We start from the raw sequence: 20,657 nt of genomic DNA on the forward strand, positions 1-20,657 counted from the left end.
TCGATGTCGTTTTTCTTCCTGTTTATGGCATTTTCGGCACGTTTCTGATGAAGAGCTAACTGAAACTTACTGTCTGATACTTTAGAGTCATCATTCGAATATTTTATAATATTTTGATGGGAGTCACAGCGGGAACAGGTGTCTGAGTGTGGACGATGAAAGCTCAAGTTAAATTCCCTATTGAAAATATATCTATAGTAAGAGAGCTTCACAGGAATTTTGTTTTCGTTATTGCACGTAGTTTTGTATAAATCATACATAATCTTAATATTTAAATCTGATGATAAGTATTTCGTCTCAGAATTTTCTTTTCTAGAATAATGACTTGTGTATCTAGGAAACCTTTTAATGTGATTAATTACAAAATTGCGTTGTTCATTTCCCATCCTCCTATGAGTTTGTCCTTTTCCTCTTTTGTCTGGCTCAGCGATACCAAGGTGATTAGTTTTAGCACACACGGATGTAAATCTTTTACTTGATATATCAAAAGTTTTTAGAAAAAATTGTTTACAAACACGCTTTTCTAATAAAAATATATTTGTGCTAAATTTTCTTTCGGTGGTGCTGTCAATTTTTTTCCTGTTAACGTTGGTTTTTTTTATACATGATGATAAAAAAGCAGTCTGATGATCATATGACGGTAAATCATATAATGCTTTGAAAAGTTCTTGCCTTTTTTCTTCACAAATATTTATATTGCATTTGTATCGACATGCATGCAGATAGGGTTGAAGTGACTTACTTTTATGCACCTTGTTATTAGACACATACTCTTTACCTGCAGTTCTAGAGCATTTTATTTTGTTGGTCTTCCATTCAGATGGACGTCGCAGACGTTTCCTTGTTTTGTTTGGAGTAATATGAAGCGCCTGATCTGTTGAAACTACTTCAGCGGTATCAGAGCCGATATCGTCTTCGTTTGCATCTGATTCGGAAGTGGATGATGGAACATATTCTTCGTCTTCGTCCGTATAGTAAGGGTCTGAAAGTAGAACAAGAATAATTTGTAACTTGCTGTGACACTATCCAAATAATAAAAACGATATTTTTAACCGTAACTATACTTTAGTTTATTTTCGCTTATGCTAAGTACCTAGTAGATGTTTCTTCTGTTATATTTGAAGTGCTTGCGGTTTAGTTTACAGTTTACTGTACCTTGTTTCATAATCTACCACACGAGATTAAATTTTTAAAATAAAACTTTTTTGATTTTTGTTTATTTATGCCTGTACTATAAATCTACGTCACAAATATAGGTACTTTTGATTTTAATTATGCACAAATATTAAATTTTCTAAAGTAAAAATACTTAAAATAGGTATATATTTAATTTACTAAATTAAAACTACGAAAAAAATGTTATTTTTTAATACGCCGTGTCATCAAAATACACTTATTACGCCCCTTAATTTTTTTTAAAATTATTTTACATGCATAATCGAATTAAATTGAAATAAACAAAATTGATAATTCTTTAGCAGTAACCTCGTAATTAATGTGTGTATAAAGCATTTAACAATATTATGCAGATATAATAATGCAATAAATATAACCACAAAGATTTATTGTTAGCTTATTTTGGTCTTAATCATAGCTATAAAATAAAATAATAAGAAAATAGGCTTACCTTCCTCACTTTCCATTTTTATTTTTGGAATAACAGGTCGTAAATCAATGATATAATCAATAAACTACCAACACAATGCTAGCAGGTGGTAAGGTAAACAGATCTTTTGGAGGGAATAGGAAGGGTGCCGTTACATAAACGGTTCTTTGGGTTGGAATAGCAGGGGTGCAAGTGCGGCTGCATCCTTTCTATTCCAAAGAAAACTGCCGTTTCATTCATATACTTTTTCTACTGAGCAATAGATGGCTCCAAATGTATTAAAAATCACTTCTGGTCTTTTTATTCTAATAAATATGTCCCTTATCTGTTCAGAGCCGTACTTATCTTGAAATATGTTAAAAATGCACTTACACCCTTTTTATTCTAACCCCTTCAATTGTAACCCATATGTGTTATTATTTTACTTTTTTCTTTCCTATCCCGATTAGGAACCATTGAGAAATACTTAGAAGCCACGTATGTAAGTAATTAATTTTATAAAAAGCCCTGAGATTGAAAACATATTGATATGTGATCTGGTAAATTAATTAGATTATTATTAATGCATTGATTAAATTAAATGACATATAAAAATATTATCTCATATCAATAATCAAGATCACATCAACTGTCGTCCAACGTGGAAAGCATTGTAAAGTATTTCTAGTGGCAAATTTGAAGGATAGAAAGAGTAAAGCCGGTATTTGAAAATTTATATGCCTGTGGTAAAAAGTGAGATACTTACATTTGATAACATAAAATTTTAGATCTCTTTAGGTACAAATTTTACATAACTGATTTAATATTTTATTTTTACGATATTTACATTTGATATATTTATTGACAATTTATAATATTTGGGTGAGAAAAAGTCGTCTTGGTAACATACTAGTAAAATTTCATATTTGGCGGGGACAGTACTTCTTGAAAACAAATGTCTGTGACAAGAAGCCAAAGCAAAGACAACAAAAAACAAAAAGAACATTCAGACCAAGAAGATATTTTAGACACGACAATCATGGCATCAGAACAGCAAGAATTATCAGGAATAGATAAACTATTACAACTGATGCAACTCCAGTCACAAAAACTGGATGACAATCAAAGAGAAACCTTTTTTCCAATTTAGAAAGTAAAAGTCCCCTTAAGGACCGATCAATATAATCGATAAAGATTTATGTAAACGTGATGAAAGTAGAATAATATAACTAAGATTAATTGTACCTGAAAAGTATAAAAATATGGGTGAAATGAAATTCATCTCTCTTTTTATTTTAGTTCAATAATTCATTCGCGTCAAGTAGGTCATGGCTATGATGCTTGTTTCTTTTTTTTTGTGTTTTATCGCGAAAGAGCACAAAAGTACAGTGTTTGTGTTAAATTGGTTTCCGTTATGGTGATTAACGTTGTGATTAATTATTAATCGCTAAATTATATACGTATAAAAATGAAGATGATTGTTGTTATGTGGATTCTGAACAATGACTTTATAGAGATTGTATCAATATTAACAGTTTAAAAATCATCTGTGCAAAGTTTGAACTTCCAAATCAATTGATGTCGAATTGGAAAACTGGGTTTTAAGATTTGATTAAATACAATAATTATTGTTTCACTCCAAAGATTCTTTTATAGTGTTGCAGACGAGCTAAATGTCTTGACGAATAATTGGTCGTATTCTATAAATACAAAATAAAGTCGATTATTTTATATCTAAGATTATGGTTAAAGCCATATTTAACAATATGGTTAACCACAGCATGGTAAAGTCCTCTATAGAAATATACCTTGGGAAAAAGAGATACCGTATGATCAAAAAGAAGTCCACAACTACCTGGACAGAGCCTAATAATATAAATGCATTTGAAGAACATATCAACAGCATTCTCGAAAGCAATAAGAATACAGACCTAAATGTTAACGTCCTTAATGGCATTATAATAGAAACTATAGAGACGAGCCAGAAGATCCAGTGAAGAAGAGCCACTGCCAAAAGATATCACATAACAAAAGAATAAGTACCCAAACACAAGCAGAGAGGAGAAAAATGCAAAGTAATAGAAGTAAAGAACACCATGAACCTAGAGGAGAGATGAGTAAAAAAATACAAAAATCTATTAGAACGGAAATAAAAATGAACAAATTTAACAGACAATTGAAGATAACAATAGTCTCGAAGTTCTAAGGAGAAAATTAACAAATGGCAAAAAAGAAATAACGAAATTAAAGTATAGGAAATGTCACCGACAGAGATGAATTACTAAGATTAGTAGAAGAAGAAGCCTGTCAAGGTGCATTGACAACCTAGTGCTGACACCGTTCAGAGAGCCATTCAAGTTCAGTTGTCACCAATATGGTTGATGGCATGTGATGCCAGGGGTTAATCTGGAAATATTTTTAACACCCTTTAAAATCGGATAATATTATGTAACCTCAACTGTTTAAAAAAAACTCAAGGGTATATTTACCCGTACATTTTGGTGGCTTAAAGCATGTAAACCTGTAAGTATAACTATCTATTCACTTTTTTACCTTTGTCCAAATTTAACCTCAGGTTTGCTTTACTTATAGAGTTATACTTATTTTAGGTGATAACACTGATGATGGAATATTGATTCCGAAAACGTTTTGTTGTGACATAGCCCTTTTTAGGGATTTTAAATATACCTTTTACAAGAAAGTTTTTTTTAGTAGAAGACTTCTATACAGAACTATACAACAGCCAACAAAACCATGATGAGCAACTAGAAGATTAAGGAAAAAGATTAATCAACCAAGGATCGGAATTGATGCCTGATATATCTATCAACAAACGAAATAAGGAACGCATTGAGGAAAATGAAAAGAAATAGAGCTCCGGGAGAAGACAATATCGTTATAGAAGCCGTAAAGAATGGAGGAGACTTTTAAAGAACATGTTCAAGTTGTTGAACAACGTTCATTAGAACATGTTCAACTTATTTTTTTATTTATTAAACACCAATAAGATGCTTAAGAACATTACAATCTGATCGAATAATATGATCAATGAGCAACTTATTTCTAACCTAAATTACTACTAAAAACTTAAGACTAAGGATAAAACTCACTAGTACCACTTATGGTCTGTTAATTTATTGCACAAATATTAACCTGTATTACCATCACTTGCACGTGCACTACTTTTCACTTAACTAACTCGAAGGGTTTCTTTCTCTTGAGTCTTCTAGCTAGATCCGTGTTGTCGAGGCGCTGGATGGCCTCAACATTGTTGAAGAAGTCGTTGTTCGTGACTCTTGGCAAATTTTTCAATAGTCTTGTTAACAGTATCCATTTGTTCTGAAGCTATTTTCTTGTGGCATTTTTACAATTTTAACTATTTAGAATGGGAAATAAGCCACAATATTATTAAAAAATGATTTTTATTAACGTTTCGACGCCCAAATCGGGTGCCGTTGTCAAAATACAAAATACTATTAATATAAACAAAAATGTTGCTTAGTAAAAAAATTCTTCTAATAATTTATTTAATTTGACTCATTTATATCGGCTTTATTATTTATATAATGCCGATATAAATGAGTCAAATTAAATAAATTATTAGAAGAATTTTTTTACTAAGCAACATTTTTGTTTATATTAATAGTATTTTGTATTTTGACAACGGCACCCGATTTGGGCGTCGAAACGTTAATAAAAATCATTTTTTAATAATATTGTGGCTTATTTCCCATTCTAAATAGTTAAAACAGTATCCATGTCTACTAGGTCCGAGGTCATTGTTCCTATAGTATTTACCAAGGAGCATTGACAATGCTTCTTAGCACTTTGTTTTGGAATCGCTACATAATGTCTAAATTTCTGTTACTAGCGCAGCCCCATAGCTGGATGCCATATGTCCATATAGGTTTTAAAATCTGTTTACACAAAAGCATTTTGTTGTAGATTGACAGAGTGGATTGTCTTCCCAATAGCCAATACATTTTTTTATACTTCATGTTAAGCTGTTCTCGTTTCTTTTTTACATGGGCCCTCCAGCGTAGCCTAGCATTTAGTGTAATACCCAAATATTTTGAGATATCGGCATATGGTATCTGAGTATTATTTACGTTAACAGGAATGTATTGTTTTTTCTTATTTGTAAAATTAATATGCACTGACTTCATTTCATTTAATTTAATTCGCTAGCATTTAGTCCAGTTGTTAAGTCTGTTAACAGAGATTTATAGTTTTCTTGCTGCTTCTTCATGGTCTTCACCTACGGCCAAGACGACAGTATCATCAGCAAAAGTAGCTATTGTGTCATGTTATGATCTACTCCAGGGATATCACTAGTGTATAATAGGCATAGGACCGGTACTATCACACTTCCTCGTGGCACACCCTGCATTGATTTCTTTTAGTCCTGAATGCCCATGAATGAAAACAATTTAATAATATCAAAAAAAGAGTAAAATCCTGTATAAAAGGTATATTTAAAAAACCCTCAAAAGGGCCACATCAAAATCACATAACTAGTTTTCGACTGGTTTACCAGTCATCATCAGTGCTTACGTGCAATGTACATGCTAACCACCAAGATAGTATTATACAAAAATATGTGGGTCAAAGCCCAGTAGAATTAGTCCGTCAAGGAAACATTGGTTTAAAAGTGTTACCTTAAGCCAGGATGTTTAAAATATTTTCTAATTTGCCCTAGGTAACATCTGAGATATAGATATATGACTTGTTCACATGTTGGAAGTGAGACGGCAAGTCTCATAATAATATCGTTTTCTGTCCTCAAATATCGCAAAGAGACCAACTAATACGGTTTTCTTGATATCTTGGCATTTCTATTTCTCTATTGAGACTTTCTTTTGACACTTATGGACAACAAGTGTTGTGTGCTAAGTACTAAAGTGGTAAGGTTGCTAATTTCTATATATCCAGTAATCTATGTTGAACATAGTATGTTAAAATACTACCCAATACTCCCGATCTGGTGGTTTTAATGTATAATTCAAACCAAGTTCTGGAATACCTTCCACTGTTTGTTCTACTTCGCAGTTTCCGATGTCCGCTTTTTCTGCAAAATTAGGATTTTACCAATTTATCCCTTTAGTTTATAACGTTTGCATTGATTTATCTGTAATTAGCGATAAAAAATGGCCTACAAATTTAGGAAGTATGAAATTATCTAGTTTTAAGGTGTGATAAGCACACATAGGAAATTCCTATTTGTTGTTTCAGTAAAAACAAAGGATTAGCGGCAGCTCCACATTCCAATGAGTAATCATGAATTTGCATATATTATCTATTATATAGTAGAATAGTTGACTGCATTTGAAGGAAAGAGCAATGAACCGAAAAACACACTCCTTAATTCACAGTGAGCCATCGAGATATACTAAAACCATATTGAATATACCAATAATTATCCCATAACAATCGAGATACTTAATAAAAACACAAATATACGATTGTTTAGGCATGTGGTGGCACAATATCACAAATCTGTGGTCATTTTTCAAAATTATAATTATCTCAAAAGTACCAATGACATAAAAAATCATCCAATAGATGATACAAGTTTAACACATTTTTTTTATTTAATTTGATGGCTTTGGTAAAGACCAATTAGCCAGACAATTTTTACATCTAAGTATAATATTGCATACCTAGAATATATGATATAAGTATAAAACATTTACATATATTTAACTATTGTCCTTTTCATGATCATTTTTCAGTGCGTAACAAATGATAGGAAAAAGGGTAAGTCCGTGATAATACACATTTATGACATTTATTCTAACATGACTTTTTAGTTAAATCTGACAGTTGTCACATTTTATTTTCAATTTGGAATAAAAACAAATCAAATGTGTTTCTTGCATTTATAAAATGGTATTTTCTTTGATTTGTATAGTCTTATAAATTATACAGATTATATTTGTAATATTATTATCTAATTAAAAAAAAATATTTTTTTATTATGGCGCCATCTATCGACAACTAGAATAACTAGAATAAATGTTATAAAAATGTCACCGACGAAATGTAATCACCGACGTGCCTTTTTTTCTGCCACATACAATTTAATGCGTTAGAAAGAAATCGAAAAACTGTGACGCACTGAAAGATGATCATGAGAAATACTGTAACATAATAAAATATTATATCTAGATATATATGCCCACACATACGTATACATATATAAATACATAAATACATACACATATATAGTTTAACACATTAACCGCCACATTAATATTTTTTGTTTTTGCCTTCAGGCTCCACGTTCAGAATCTCAATGTTAATGTGAATTATATTTAACTCACAGAACGCCTGGTTCAAGCAGGGTGTGAGTTAAATACAACTCGCGTGTTGTTTAATGTGTTAATCAATTAAATTATCATGTAAATGAAAAATTAATATTTTCGACAAAAATATTCATTCTATCTAATATTTCTTTTGGCGAATATTCCAGAATAAAAATATTTCACACAAAACCATTTACAGAACAATAGCAGAGTGCGAGCAGGAAATACATGTCTAACATGAATCTAACAAAAAGTAGAAGACCACATGCATTTACTGTACAGAGGTCAGAGAGATTGGTGAGAAGAGCAAAAAGCAGGTCGGAATGTCAACTAGAAGATTGGTTCGTCAATACAGAGCTTCATGAGTACGACCAGGTACATCATTGGAATTATTGACGAGGAATGTTCTTAAATATCGAAAAAGACTTAAGTGCCCCAAATACTCTTAAGCGCACCTCCTTCGTATACAAAAATGCTGTGGTCAGCTGGGGCGAGCACGTTTTGCCCATGAAAAAATCATTATTTTAGATGACGAAAAGTATTTCACTTGTAGTAATTCTGAAATGAAGGGAAACGATGGATCTTATACGGACAACGTAGATGAATGTCCTGACAATGTTAGATACAAACATAAAGCGAAATTTGCAGATAAAATCCTTGTCTGGTGCGCAATTTCTAACAGGGGTATATTTCGACTTTTTGTGGGAAGGGTGAGGAGTGAAGCTTTGAATAGTCAGAGCTACATTGAGACCTTTCCAAATTGGTTCAGGTTATCCACGAACATAGTGCGAATGACCATATTATATTTTAGCCAGACCTAGCATCATTCCATTACTCAAAAAATACTAAAAATTGGCTTCGACAATACCATATCATACCCTTTGTTCTCAATATAGGATTTTTGGGCTTTAATGTCTAGGAAGGTTTATCATGAAGGCTGGGACGGGAACCCAAGATGAAGAACGATCAAGATGATGAATTCGCGAAAGTATGAGAGAAATTGACGTGAATCCGTCAGGATATCATGAGAAACATTCGAAGACATTTGTATCTACATATTATAGTCCGTCCCACCTTGACTTTACAGTATAGGGAACATAGGCAATGCAGTCCTTCTGAGAGTTTTTAGCGCGGTGATGCTGATTTTATCAAAAATAATTTGTAATCGAACATTAGAGAGAGTAAATTAAAACTGTTTTAGAAAGGCAATCTACAATTGTAGGATTCATATTATGTGTAATAACTATAGTATATCAAATAAACTTAAACGCATACGAATCCTAAAATTGTAGATTGTCTTTCTAAAACAGTTTTAATTTAATCTCTCTAATGTTCGAGTACAAATTATTTTTGATAAAATCGGCATCATTGCGCTAAAAACTCTCGTAAGGGACTTAGTGCAGTCACTTAAGGTTTTCACCTCCGATTTCGTTGAACCTCCATCGATTTTTATGAAAATTGGTGAGTAGTAAGAAGACACCTCAAGGAACAAAGGTGACATGATGCCAACTTGCGCTTTTATCCTGGGGGTGGATACCACCCCTTATCGGGAGTGAAAATTATTTTGTTAAAAATAATCCCAGAAATCGATAGAGGGTCAAATTATAAGAAACTTTTTTATATAGAGGTTATAAAATAAATCAATACTTTTTGAGTTATCAAGGATCAAAGATTTTAATTTTTCGTTAAAAAAATGCATGTTTTAAAGTGGTTTTTCATAAATAACTCAAAAACTATAAGTTTTCACAAAAAAGTTATAATTACTAAAATTGAAGATAATAACAAATTTAATACACCTCTTACTTGAAAAACCATTGAATATTAAAGTGGGTTAGAGACAATTAAATGTATATTTTTTTCGGTGAGTACTCAAATCTAAGTATTCAAACTTAAATAACGAGAAAACGGTGCATTTATAACATATACTTATCCAACACTTGTCAAAGTACTTAGCAATTATCTATCAAATGAACTTTAGAAAAAGTTAATAGCACCACAATTTAGCAAGTTATGATGAAAATAAGAGAACCCTTTCGATTTTTTTTGGAAAAAGTGAAAAGTAAAACATGTGCCATTTCCACAAAAGTTTAAATTTTTATTTTTTTTTATTTTAGAATAAGTAATGATCTCAAAAAATTTAACTGACTTAGAGTGCATATTAAAGAATAACCGAGATAGAAACGTTTAAATCCTTAATTTTACGGCGAGAGCCATGTAATAGGAGCCCTTTAACTTTTATCTTTAAAAAACTAAGGGATCTAAAAGATTAAAATTAATATTATTTTAAATGGCTTGAAATTACCTTTCAAATGGTAATTAGACAAACCTGATATATTAAAAATCAACGGAGTTATTCTAAAAAAAAAACAATAAATTTTTTTGAAAAATTTTTGGAGCATATATTTTTAGACATTTTTGGAGAATAAATTTTAATGGTATCAACTTCTTCAGCAGCTCATTTGATAGATATTTCTCAGTGTTTTGACAGATATTTAGTAAGTATATGTTATAAATGCATCGTTTTCCCGTTACTTAAAGCTTGAATACTTAGATTTGAGTACTAAAAAAAATATACATTCAATTATCTATAACTCACTTTTAAGTTAATAATAAAAGATTTTTCGTACAAGAAATTTATTTTGCATTTTATCAGCTTAATTTTGGTAATTATAACTTTTTTGTAAAAACTTATAGTTTTTGAGTTATTTATGAAAAACCGCTTTAAAGCATGCATTTTTTCCATGAAAAATTAAAATTTTTGATCTTTAATAACTCCAAAAGTATTCATTTATTTTAAAAACTTGTTAAGAGATTTTGCTTAGAATTTATCCCTCTATCGGTTTGTGGAATTATTTTTAATAAAATAATTTTCACCCCCGAAAAGGGGTGGCATCCACCCCAGGATAAAAGCGCAAGTTAGCACCTGTAACCTTTGTTCCTTGAGGTATCTTCTAACCACTCACTAATTTTCATGAAAATCGATGGAGGTTCAACGAAATCGGAGGTAATAGCTCATATCCACCTTCAGTGACTGCACTAACTGCATTGCCTATGTTCCCTTTACTGTAAAGTCAAGGTGGGACGGACTATAGTAGAGCAAAATGGACCACTCAACATCAGTCGATAGTATGGTTTAGTTAAGTATTGAATTGTAATTTACGATAACTATGTATGTGGTGTTTAAATAAATTTGTTCATTATAAAATCCAATAAATATTTGGTGCCAAAACTTTTAGGGACATACGTTATACGTAAATTTTTTTTGGTACCTACATTGCATAGATATGTTTTCTTAGAAGGTGAGGAAAGCTTACATCATCATAAGCACCTTCAACGTTGGATAAAATTATAGAGCAATATTACTTCCACTATTTGAAAAATTATTTCATAAATATACAACTAAATTGGCCAGGACATTCGGTAATTGACCTTGAACCTAATTTAGATACCTAATAAGCTACAGATACTAAGGCTCGATGCACACTTGCGTGTTATCAAGTGACGTGCGCGCTGGAGCAAACTGCTTGTTTTCAAGCCAAGTTTCCCGTCAATACACATTTGAGCGGTTTCTCGGCGTTAATATACGCCAGAAATAAACAGCTCTGTATCTACGTTGAAATCCATCGCGCGGTCAACGTGTACTCACTTATTGCGCAGCACACACTGCCAAACCGCCTGACTTGCTTTCAAGCCGTGTGTACGTGGCAGTGTAGCAGAAACTGGCGTGCTCTCGGTTCAGCTCTAGTGTGCAGCGCCTGACTACAACTCATGTACTGCCAGACTTCCGTTTACGTGTTCATTTCAAGACTTTGATTTTCAAGGTTTTGAAATAAACACCGAAACGGTAATACATTGTACATCTAGTTCAATAGTGCCACAACTGCAAAAAATTCGAATTTTGGGTTAAGGCTTTAAAAGGTTATATAATAACCCTTCTAATGCAATACAGATGTAACTGAAATATTGTCTTGAATAAGTACAAAGTAAGATCTCACAATAAAACACTGAAAACTTTTGTTTTCTATACTTCCACAAAATTTATACAAAGTAAGATATTTCGGTATTACACTATAGGGTAATAACATGGGTTTTGAAATGCAATATGGCCATAACTGTAAGATGTGCCGATAATACACACTGCCACAATACAACCGATGTAATTCAATATGTTCAATACGGCCACAACTGCAAAAATCAATTGATTTTTTCATTATATTGCCGCCGTATCTCCTAGGTATCGTTTTGCATGACTTTCTTCACAATTCAATATCGCCATAAGTATCAAAATACAATTAACGTTTTATTTTTAATAAATTGTAATAAGATCCAGCGAATAACTTTATAATTTGCTAACTAAATTGTAATTTTGAAGCCAGTCAATCTCAAAATAAATCATTTACAAGGCATAACTCGTTTGCTACAGAATGTTTTGCTCATTTCTCGAAATTATTATGTTTTGCACTTGTGGCACTATTGAACTAGGTGTGCAACATATTTAATTCCAAAAAGGTGTTGATTTGAAAGAGCCAGAGCCAACCTCCGAAATGTGCACGGGATTGTACCGAAACATAAGCTTTGATCGCGCAGTACGTCCTGGGTATACCCAAAGGGAGAACGCCTGCGCATTACAAAATTGGGCGTTCGCGGAGTCCAAATCTTTCCCTCTGAACACCCTCCGGATTTTTAATGGACCGTGATAGTCGTGACGTCAAAACGTCAAAAAAAGTTTTCCAAACACGTTGTGTCTAGGTACACGCTAAAATGTACGCAAATAAAAAAGTTAAACTTTATCAAGCTAGTGACTATTTAGCGTGGGCAGTGACTGTATATTTTGATACACGCTATTTTGATATGTTTAGTGTTTGTTTGATAGAAAAATATTTGTTATGACGTTTAATTCTACCTAACTTTTTTATTTGCGTAGGTACACGTTAGCATATACCTAGACACAATGTGTTTGGAAAAAATTTGACGTTTTGACGTCACACTATCACGGTCCATTCGGTGTTCGCGCAGTACAGAAAAAAGATCCTGAACATGTCCGGGATACGCTCTCGACGTTCGAGGATTTTGTTTCGGATTTTAAGTTCGCACAGGCGCACAAAATATTTGGGAAGAATTTCTTGACATTCTGTTCTTACTCCTTCCAATTCTTAACCTAAAATATTGTTTTGTTAAACAACTTGTACATGTAGATTCTGGTTTTTAAAGTTTTGAAATTATGTAAAGTGTTGTGTCATTTAAATATTCTTCAAACAAATTTTAATATTTTTTATATTAAAGCTTTTTAGTTGTTTTTGTCAATGTTTTCCATTTCGTATGTTTATAAATAAGTAGGTACCTTTTCTAGTATTATTTTCATTCGATATTCGATAATTATCTATTACGGTAGTATGTATTACAATAAATTGTACTCTGTTTTTACTTAATTTCTTCTATCTAAATGAGCTTATAAGTACCTACATATTCTTGTGGTTTATTTTTCAGTTTAATTTATGAGTTAAATTAGTCTCTTATTGAATATAATGAAACATAAACAATACATCAAACTTATTCTGAAACTATTTCTTGTGTCTTGTTATATTTCATTATTTTTGTGGTGTAATAAACCACAACACAATGCCACAACCCATCAAATTGAATACATAGATATCAAAATTGGAAATGATTGTTTTACTAAATTATTCCTTCCTTCAGATAATGTTCAACCCCCAGGAAGTTAAAGGTAATTTTTATATCTAAATATCAACAATCTTTTACCACAGTATAAAGAGGGATAGTAGAACCACTCTCCAAAAAATTGGAAGTAAAATCTTTAGTCGCGCATGGCGACCGCGCAATGTTCCCAGTCGCTTTTGCCCCACTCTCGCATTGCTAGTCGCGTAGAAACGTACGGGTTTTAACAGGGAAAACCCGCATCCACTACTGGTGAATTGAATTAGCAATTGCGTACTGCCGGTATTACTTCTTGAGATCAAAATGCCGACATGAAAGAGGTTTTACTGTCCCTCTTTATACTGTGCTTTTACTCTCTACAAAAATGTAAGCTGGATTTCCGAGTGGAAATAACCACATTATATTGTGGAAATAATAAAGAAAGACTAATCAAATTTCTACCTTCTAAGAAAGGCATTGAATTATTGAATAGAAAGTTAATCCTTTGCCTGTTGCTTTTATTCTCTTTTCTCTTTCTCTTTGTTGACATACACATTTGTTGCATTTGCATCTTTTTGACATTTATTTCGAAATAAGAAAGAGACAACAAAAGGCTTCCTTCTCTAACCTTAATGTATGCAACCCGTCATTACATTGCGAATCCGAAAATTGTTCGCGGAGCGAAAAATCCTGAGCATGTCCAGGATAAGTTTACGTTGACGCCTGCGCATTGGAAACTAATCCCGAACTTACTCTGAATACGTTCGATTTGTACTGCGCGAACACTACTATAATGCGTCGTTGGAATGCTACAAACAAGTGCGTAGAACTGTAGCTGTAGAACCGTTGATTGATGTGTAGGGCTAGGTCTATCCGTTGGAAGTTGCTGTTTATCAACTTGGATTTGAGGGTTGTGTTGTGTATTTAAATCAATTTAAACGTGATGGAGCAGTTTAAAAGTGGTTTTACTAATATCTCGGAAGATTTTGAAATTCTGTTGTTTGAACAAAACTCATTTGAAGAAAACAGTAACTATAAGTGCAAAGTTCAGTGTTCGTTATCTTATACCGGTATCTGCGATGACATTTGTGCTTATATTATTAACAAATTTTCTGCAGAAACAAAAATAAATTGGATAATGAAGAGGCGCTATCCTACACCTATACGATTTGAGTTTCGCAAATATATGTTTGTCATCTAACAGAAAAGAACAAGTAAAAAACAGAATAAAAGGAGCTACTAGAAACTTCAATTGTAAGGCAAATATAAGTATCTATTAGATTGTTTGTTAAGGAAGATACAGAAAAGAACAAGTAAAAAACAGAATAAAAGGAGCTACTAGAAACTTCAATTGTAAGGCAAATATAAGTATCTATTAGATTGTTTGTTAAGGAAGATCCTATTATTTGTGTTTTGGTTACTCCAATAATGCAAAGAGTTTACTTAGAAGCTGGGCTAGCTGATGAAATGGTATTCATCGATACAAGTGAATCATAATGTGATCAAACTAACACGTGCGTAACTTTTATATTCGCGGCCACTAAGGTAGCATTCGTGCATTACCTATAGCTGTAATTTTATATACAAGTCAAGTCAATCACAGCATAATAAAATTATTATAAAACATTAAAAGGGTAAACCCTGTAGTTGGCTGTATACCTTTGTTAAGACAACGTAGAATGAAGTAAACACTTCTGTTGTATATAGGTATATTATAAATTTATTAAAAAAATTTTAAAATTCATCCACAAGGGAGTGGTTGTACAAAACGTTTTCGGTCAAACTGACCATCCTCAGTGTAAACGTCCAGTGTACAAGTAATTGAAACTAGCCACTTGAATAGGTGTAAAACCTCAAAATAACATTATTGCTACATTATGAGCTGTATAGTAATCGACAATAAGTCGATGTCTTAAGATTAAAAATGTATCACATGTGGATGTATGTCATCCTTGCTCGGAATTAGCACAAGGTTGTGATCAGGTGAGAGGTTAACAACCAACTCTGAGTTGGTTGTTAACCTCTCACCTGATCACAACCTTGTGCTAATTCCGAGCAAGGATGACATACATCCACATGTGATACATTTTTAATCTTAAGACATCGACTTATTGTCGATTACTATACAGCTCATAATTTAGCAATAATGTTATTTTGAGGTTTTACACCTATTCAAGTGGCTAGTTTCAATTACTTGTACACTGGACGTTTACACTGAGGATGGTCAGTTTGACCGAAAACGTTTTGTACAACCACTCCCTTGTGGATGAATTTTAAAATTTTTTAATAAATTTATAATATACCTATATACAACAGAAGTGTTTACTTCATTCTACGTTGTAAAATTATTATACTGTTGCTTTTCAAACAGCTGAACAATAATTTTTCAGCTGAAACTAAAATATGTTTTTAATAGAATACTAAAGTTATATTGTGTATTACTAAAATGTATACGTATCATAATAGTTTACTTTAATACAGGATATTCTGGTAATACTTTCGAGTTTTTTTGAAAATTTATAAAGAAAAATGGAGGGAAACTTTATTAACAAAATTGTTTTATTTCGACAGATCCAACGAATGATATTTGTTATTCTGCAGATAGGAGCCATTTGTGATAAACAGTTCAAATAAAATAAAATAACGTTACAATTTAATACGTATTTGTGATAATTTTACGCGCGAAGTTTTTTTACAAACAAAATTTTTTTTTACAAAAAATTAAACGTCTTGAAATGCACTCGTGTTTGGAATCATATAAGCTCCACCGTTCCCGTGCCTATTTCAAAACTACCCTGTCTTGAAATGAACACGGAAACGTAAATACGCTACCGGACTTCCAGCGATTGCATGTATTTAGCTTGCTCGTGGCTTAAAACGAAACAAATATGCATCGAGCCTAAGAAAGCAATAAAGAAGACAAACATGATCATATCACATGAACTTACCTTCGCCTTTTTCGTTTTCTGACTAAGACTAGATTTTCCATCAATGAGGATATTATCGTTAATAAAAGTAACATCACAGGGGCTCGGTGGACCTTCTAAGGATCGAAGAATTTCTTCGTCTTCGTCAGTGAAGGATTCCAATATAGTGGCGCCGGGTATTAATATAATACCTCCTTCGCCAGGCTAGAACAAAAAAATCTTACGTTATTCAGACTATTTTAAACGTATGAAGGTGAAAAATTGCTACACGTGCAAAGAACATTCCTGCATTTGAAATTGATCGAAAAAATACTTTATTCTTATATACAGTGTATTAAGAATATCCAATATTAGTGCAGTCACTGAAGGTGGATATGAGCTATTACCTCCGATTTCGTTGAACCTTCATCGATTTGCATGAAAATTGGTGAGTGGTTAGAGGATATCTCAAGGAACAAAGATGACATGGTGCCAACTTGCGCTTTTACCCTTGGGGTGGATGCCACCCCTCCTCATGGGTGAAAATTATTTTATTAAAAATAGCCCCATAATTCGATAGAGGGACAAATTAAAAGCAAAATTGGTTATATAAAGTTATTAAAATAAATCAAAACTTTTTGAGTTATTAAAGATCAAAGATTTTAAATTTTTCGTGAGAAAAATGCATGTTTTTAACCGATTTTTCATAAAAACTCAAAAACTATAAGCTTTTACAAAAAAGTTATTATTATCAAAATTGAGGCTAATAAAAAATCAAATAAACTCCTTACTAGAAAAACCTTTCTATGTTAACTAAAAGTAAGTTATAGGTAATTGAATGTATATTTCTTTCGTCGAGTACCCAAATCTAAGTATTCAAGCTTAAATACCGGCAAAATGATGCATTTTATAACATAAACTTATTAAACATTTGTCAAAGTTCATAGAAATATCTATCAAATAAGCCCTCGAACATGTTGATAGCATTAAAATTTATGCACCAAAAATGTTTCAAAATATATCTTTTAAAAATTTTTCCAAAAAATGGTATTGTTTTTTTTTGTAAATAACTCCGTTAATTTTTAAGATATCAGGTTTACGTAAAAACTAATTAAAAGTTGATTTCAAGAGATATTAAAATTGTTGCAATTAGTCTTTTAAACCTCTCACGTTTTTAACAATAAAAGGTTAAATGGCCCCGGTGACATGGTTCCCGCAGCAAAATTGAAATTTGAAACGTTTCAATCTTGGTTATTTTTTACTCTACGGAAATAGTAAAATGTGTAAAGTATTTGAAACAGAAAAAACTAAAATTTCGTTATATATCATTTTTTTGCGTAGATTGAGAATTTTTGGAGTTATTATCAAAAGAATATGAAAAGTACGATAATTTTAAAATTTCTGATTTTTTTAAATTGTATCTTTTTTTCAAAAATATGCATTCTAAACCGGTAAAAATGGTTGAAATCATTAGCTATATTAACCTAAAGAAATTCTTGTGAGGATTACTGAAAATTTTAATTTTTGTGGAAATTGCGTATGTTTTATTTTTCACTGTTTCCTAAAAAAATCGAAAGGGTTCTCTTATTTTCATCATAACTTGCTTAATTTTGATGCTATTAAGTTCTACTGGAGCTCATTTGATAGGTACTTCGAAGTAATTTGACAAGTGTTTAACAAGTATATTCTATAAAATACATCGTTTTCCAATTATGTAAGCTTGGATACTTAGATTTGAGTACTCGTCGAAAAAAATATACATTCAATTACCCATAACTCACTTTGAAATAACATTAGGTTAGTTCTTTAAGTGGGGAGTGTATTAAATTTTTTATTATCTTTAATTTTGGTAATAATAGTTTTTTTACAAAAGCTTATAGTTTTTGAGTAATACGTAAAAAACAGCTTTAAAACATGCATTTTTTTTTAAGAAAAAATAAAATTTTTGATATTCAATAACTCAAAAAGTATTGATTTATGTTAATAACTTTATATAACAAATTTTGCTTAGAAGTTGACCCTCATCTATTTCTGGTATTTTTTTTATTAAAAAAAATTTCACCCACGAGAAGGGGTGGCATTCACCCCCAGGGTAAAAGCGCAAGTTGGCATCATGTCACCTTTGTTCCTTGAAGTATCTTCTAACTACTCACCAATTTCCATGAAAATCGATTAAGGTTCAACGAAATCGGAGGCGAAAAACTTCAGTGACTCCACTATATCTGAGTTTTAGAATCTAGACCTCAAGATATTAATATTTAACCCAAATCACTTAAATACAATATTTCTTCTAGAGTTATAGGATGTTTTATATAAACATTTAAAAACTATTTTTACGCAGTACTTTAAAACTATTTGACATATCCTTGTCATACTTGGCAGAAAGTGTAGATACTGTATATCCTACAAAATTATAATACAAAAACGTTTCTGGCTACTACCAGAGCCTTCAAAAGGGTTGACACTTCCCAAATTCTACTCCACTGGCGGAGTTGCTATTTTAGCATAATTTTTAAATTCTTCAATACTGTCTATGTAAATAATATACTCTTCATTCGTATCGATAAAGTAGTTAGTTTTCGAGATAGTCAAAGTTAAAAATGAAAGGGCACAGTTATTTTGATTAATGTATTGTGCCCCTTGATTTGTAACTTCAAATATCTCAAAAACTAATGATTTTATCGTTACGAATAAAGAGTAAGTTATTTACATAAAAGCTATTGGAGAATCTAAAAATTATGCTAAAATAGCAATTTTGTCAGTGGCGTAGAATTTGGGAAGGGTATTCACTTTCCCCTGTCGTACGCCTTTGGTAATAGCCAGAAACGTTTATTTCACATAATTTAGTAGGGTGTACAGTAACAGTACTTACACTTTCTGCAAAGTATGATAAGGATATGTCAAATAGTTTTAAAGTACTGGGTACAACTAATATTTCTTAAATTTTTTAATAAAACGCCATGTAACTTACTAAGGAGCCACATTTTATTAAGCTATTGGGATTAAACATTAATATGTGGAGGTCTAGAATCTACAACTAAGAGATTGGACATTCTTAATGAATCGCCTTATACGACATACATAGGGTGATTCATTAAGAATGTCAAATCTCTTAGTTATAGATTCTAGACCTCAAAATATTAAGATTGAACTCCAATCACTTAAATAAAAAGTGGCTCCTTACTGCGTTGCAGGGTGTTTTATTTAAAAATTAAGTATTTGTACACAGTATGTACTTTAAAACGACATATTTGACATATCCTTGTCATTTTTTGCAGAAAGTGTAGGTGCTATACAGCCTACTACATTATGTTAATAATCGTTTCTTGCTACTACCAGAGACGTACGACAAAGGAAAGTGAATGGTTGGGCCTTTGCAAATTAAACGCCACAGGCGGAATTGCTATTGTAGCGTAATATTTCGATTCTCCAATACTTTATATCTAAATAATATACTCTTCATTCGTAACGATAAAGTCACTATTTTTCGAGATATTTTCAGTTCTTTTGATTAATGTTTTACGCCCCTTCATTTTTAACTTCAAATATCTCGAAAACTGATAATTTTATCGTTACGAATTGAAGCCGACAGACAATAGGATAAGACAGGGGATTGCTTGAGCCCTTTATTGCTCAACCTGATCATGGACGAAATAATAAAAAAAGCAAGAACTAAAAAAGGATACCAAATGGGAGAAAAACAACTTAAAATAATCTGCTATGCAGACGATGCAATACTAGTCTCCCAAAGTGAAGATGATTTACAACGTATCCAATTTAAGATATCCGCCAGAAAATTTAATTTCCCCAAAAAAGACAAAATGCATAAGATGTAAATTGGAGCTGGAAGGTCAGATAATAGAACAAGTGATGGAGTTAAATACGTAGGCATCACACTATCTAGCTATGGAAGGCTCGAAACAGAAGTGGAAGATCAAGTGAATAGAGCAAACAGAGCTGCAGGTTGCCTTAATGACACAATATGGAGAAATAAAAATGTCGGAAAAGAAATGAAAGGCAGAATTTACAAAACATTCATCAGACCAATAACGACATACGCGGCAGAAACACGACCCGACACAGAGAGGACAAAAAGATTGCTCGAAACAGCGGAGATGAAAACCCTTCGAAAAATCGATGACAAGACTCTATGGGACATAGCTAGAAGTACAGTTATACGACGGAGATGCAAGGTGGATAACATTA

The 20,657-nt window shown here is 31.9% G+C and overlaps 1 protein-coding gene across 1 annotated transcript in view; it reads right to left on the reverse strand.

The window, feature by feature from the left end:
- Window positions 1–20,657, reverse strand: part of LOC126884513 (uncharacterized protein DDB_G0284459) — a 244,961-nt gene that overhangs the window by 68,713 nt on the left and 155,591 nt on the right. The window contains exon 2 of the mRNA XM_050650452.1: window positions 16,494–16,676. Within this exon, the coding sequence (XP_050506409.1) occupies window positions 16,494–16,676 (183 nt within the window). The remainder of the gene's footprint in view (window positions 1–16,493; window positions 16,677–20,657) is intronic.

The sequence above is a fragment of the Diabrotica virgifera genome, chromosome 5 (genome assembly GCF_917563875.1).
Source record: "Diabrotica virgifera virgifera chromosome 5, PGI_DIABVI_V3a".
NCBI classification, from domain to species: Eukaryota; Metazoa; Arthropoda; class Insecta; order Coleoptera; family Chrysomelidae; genus Diabrotica; species Diabrotica virgifera.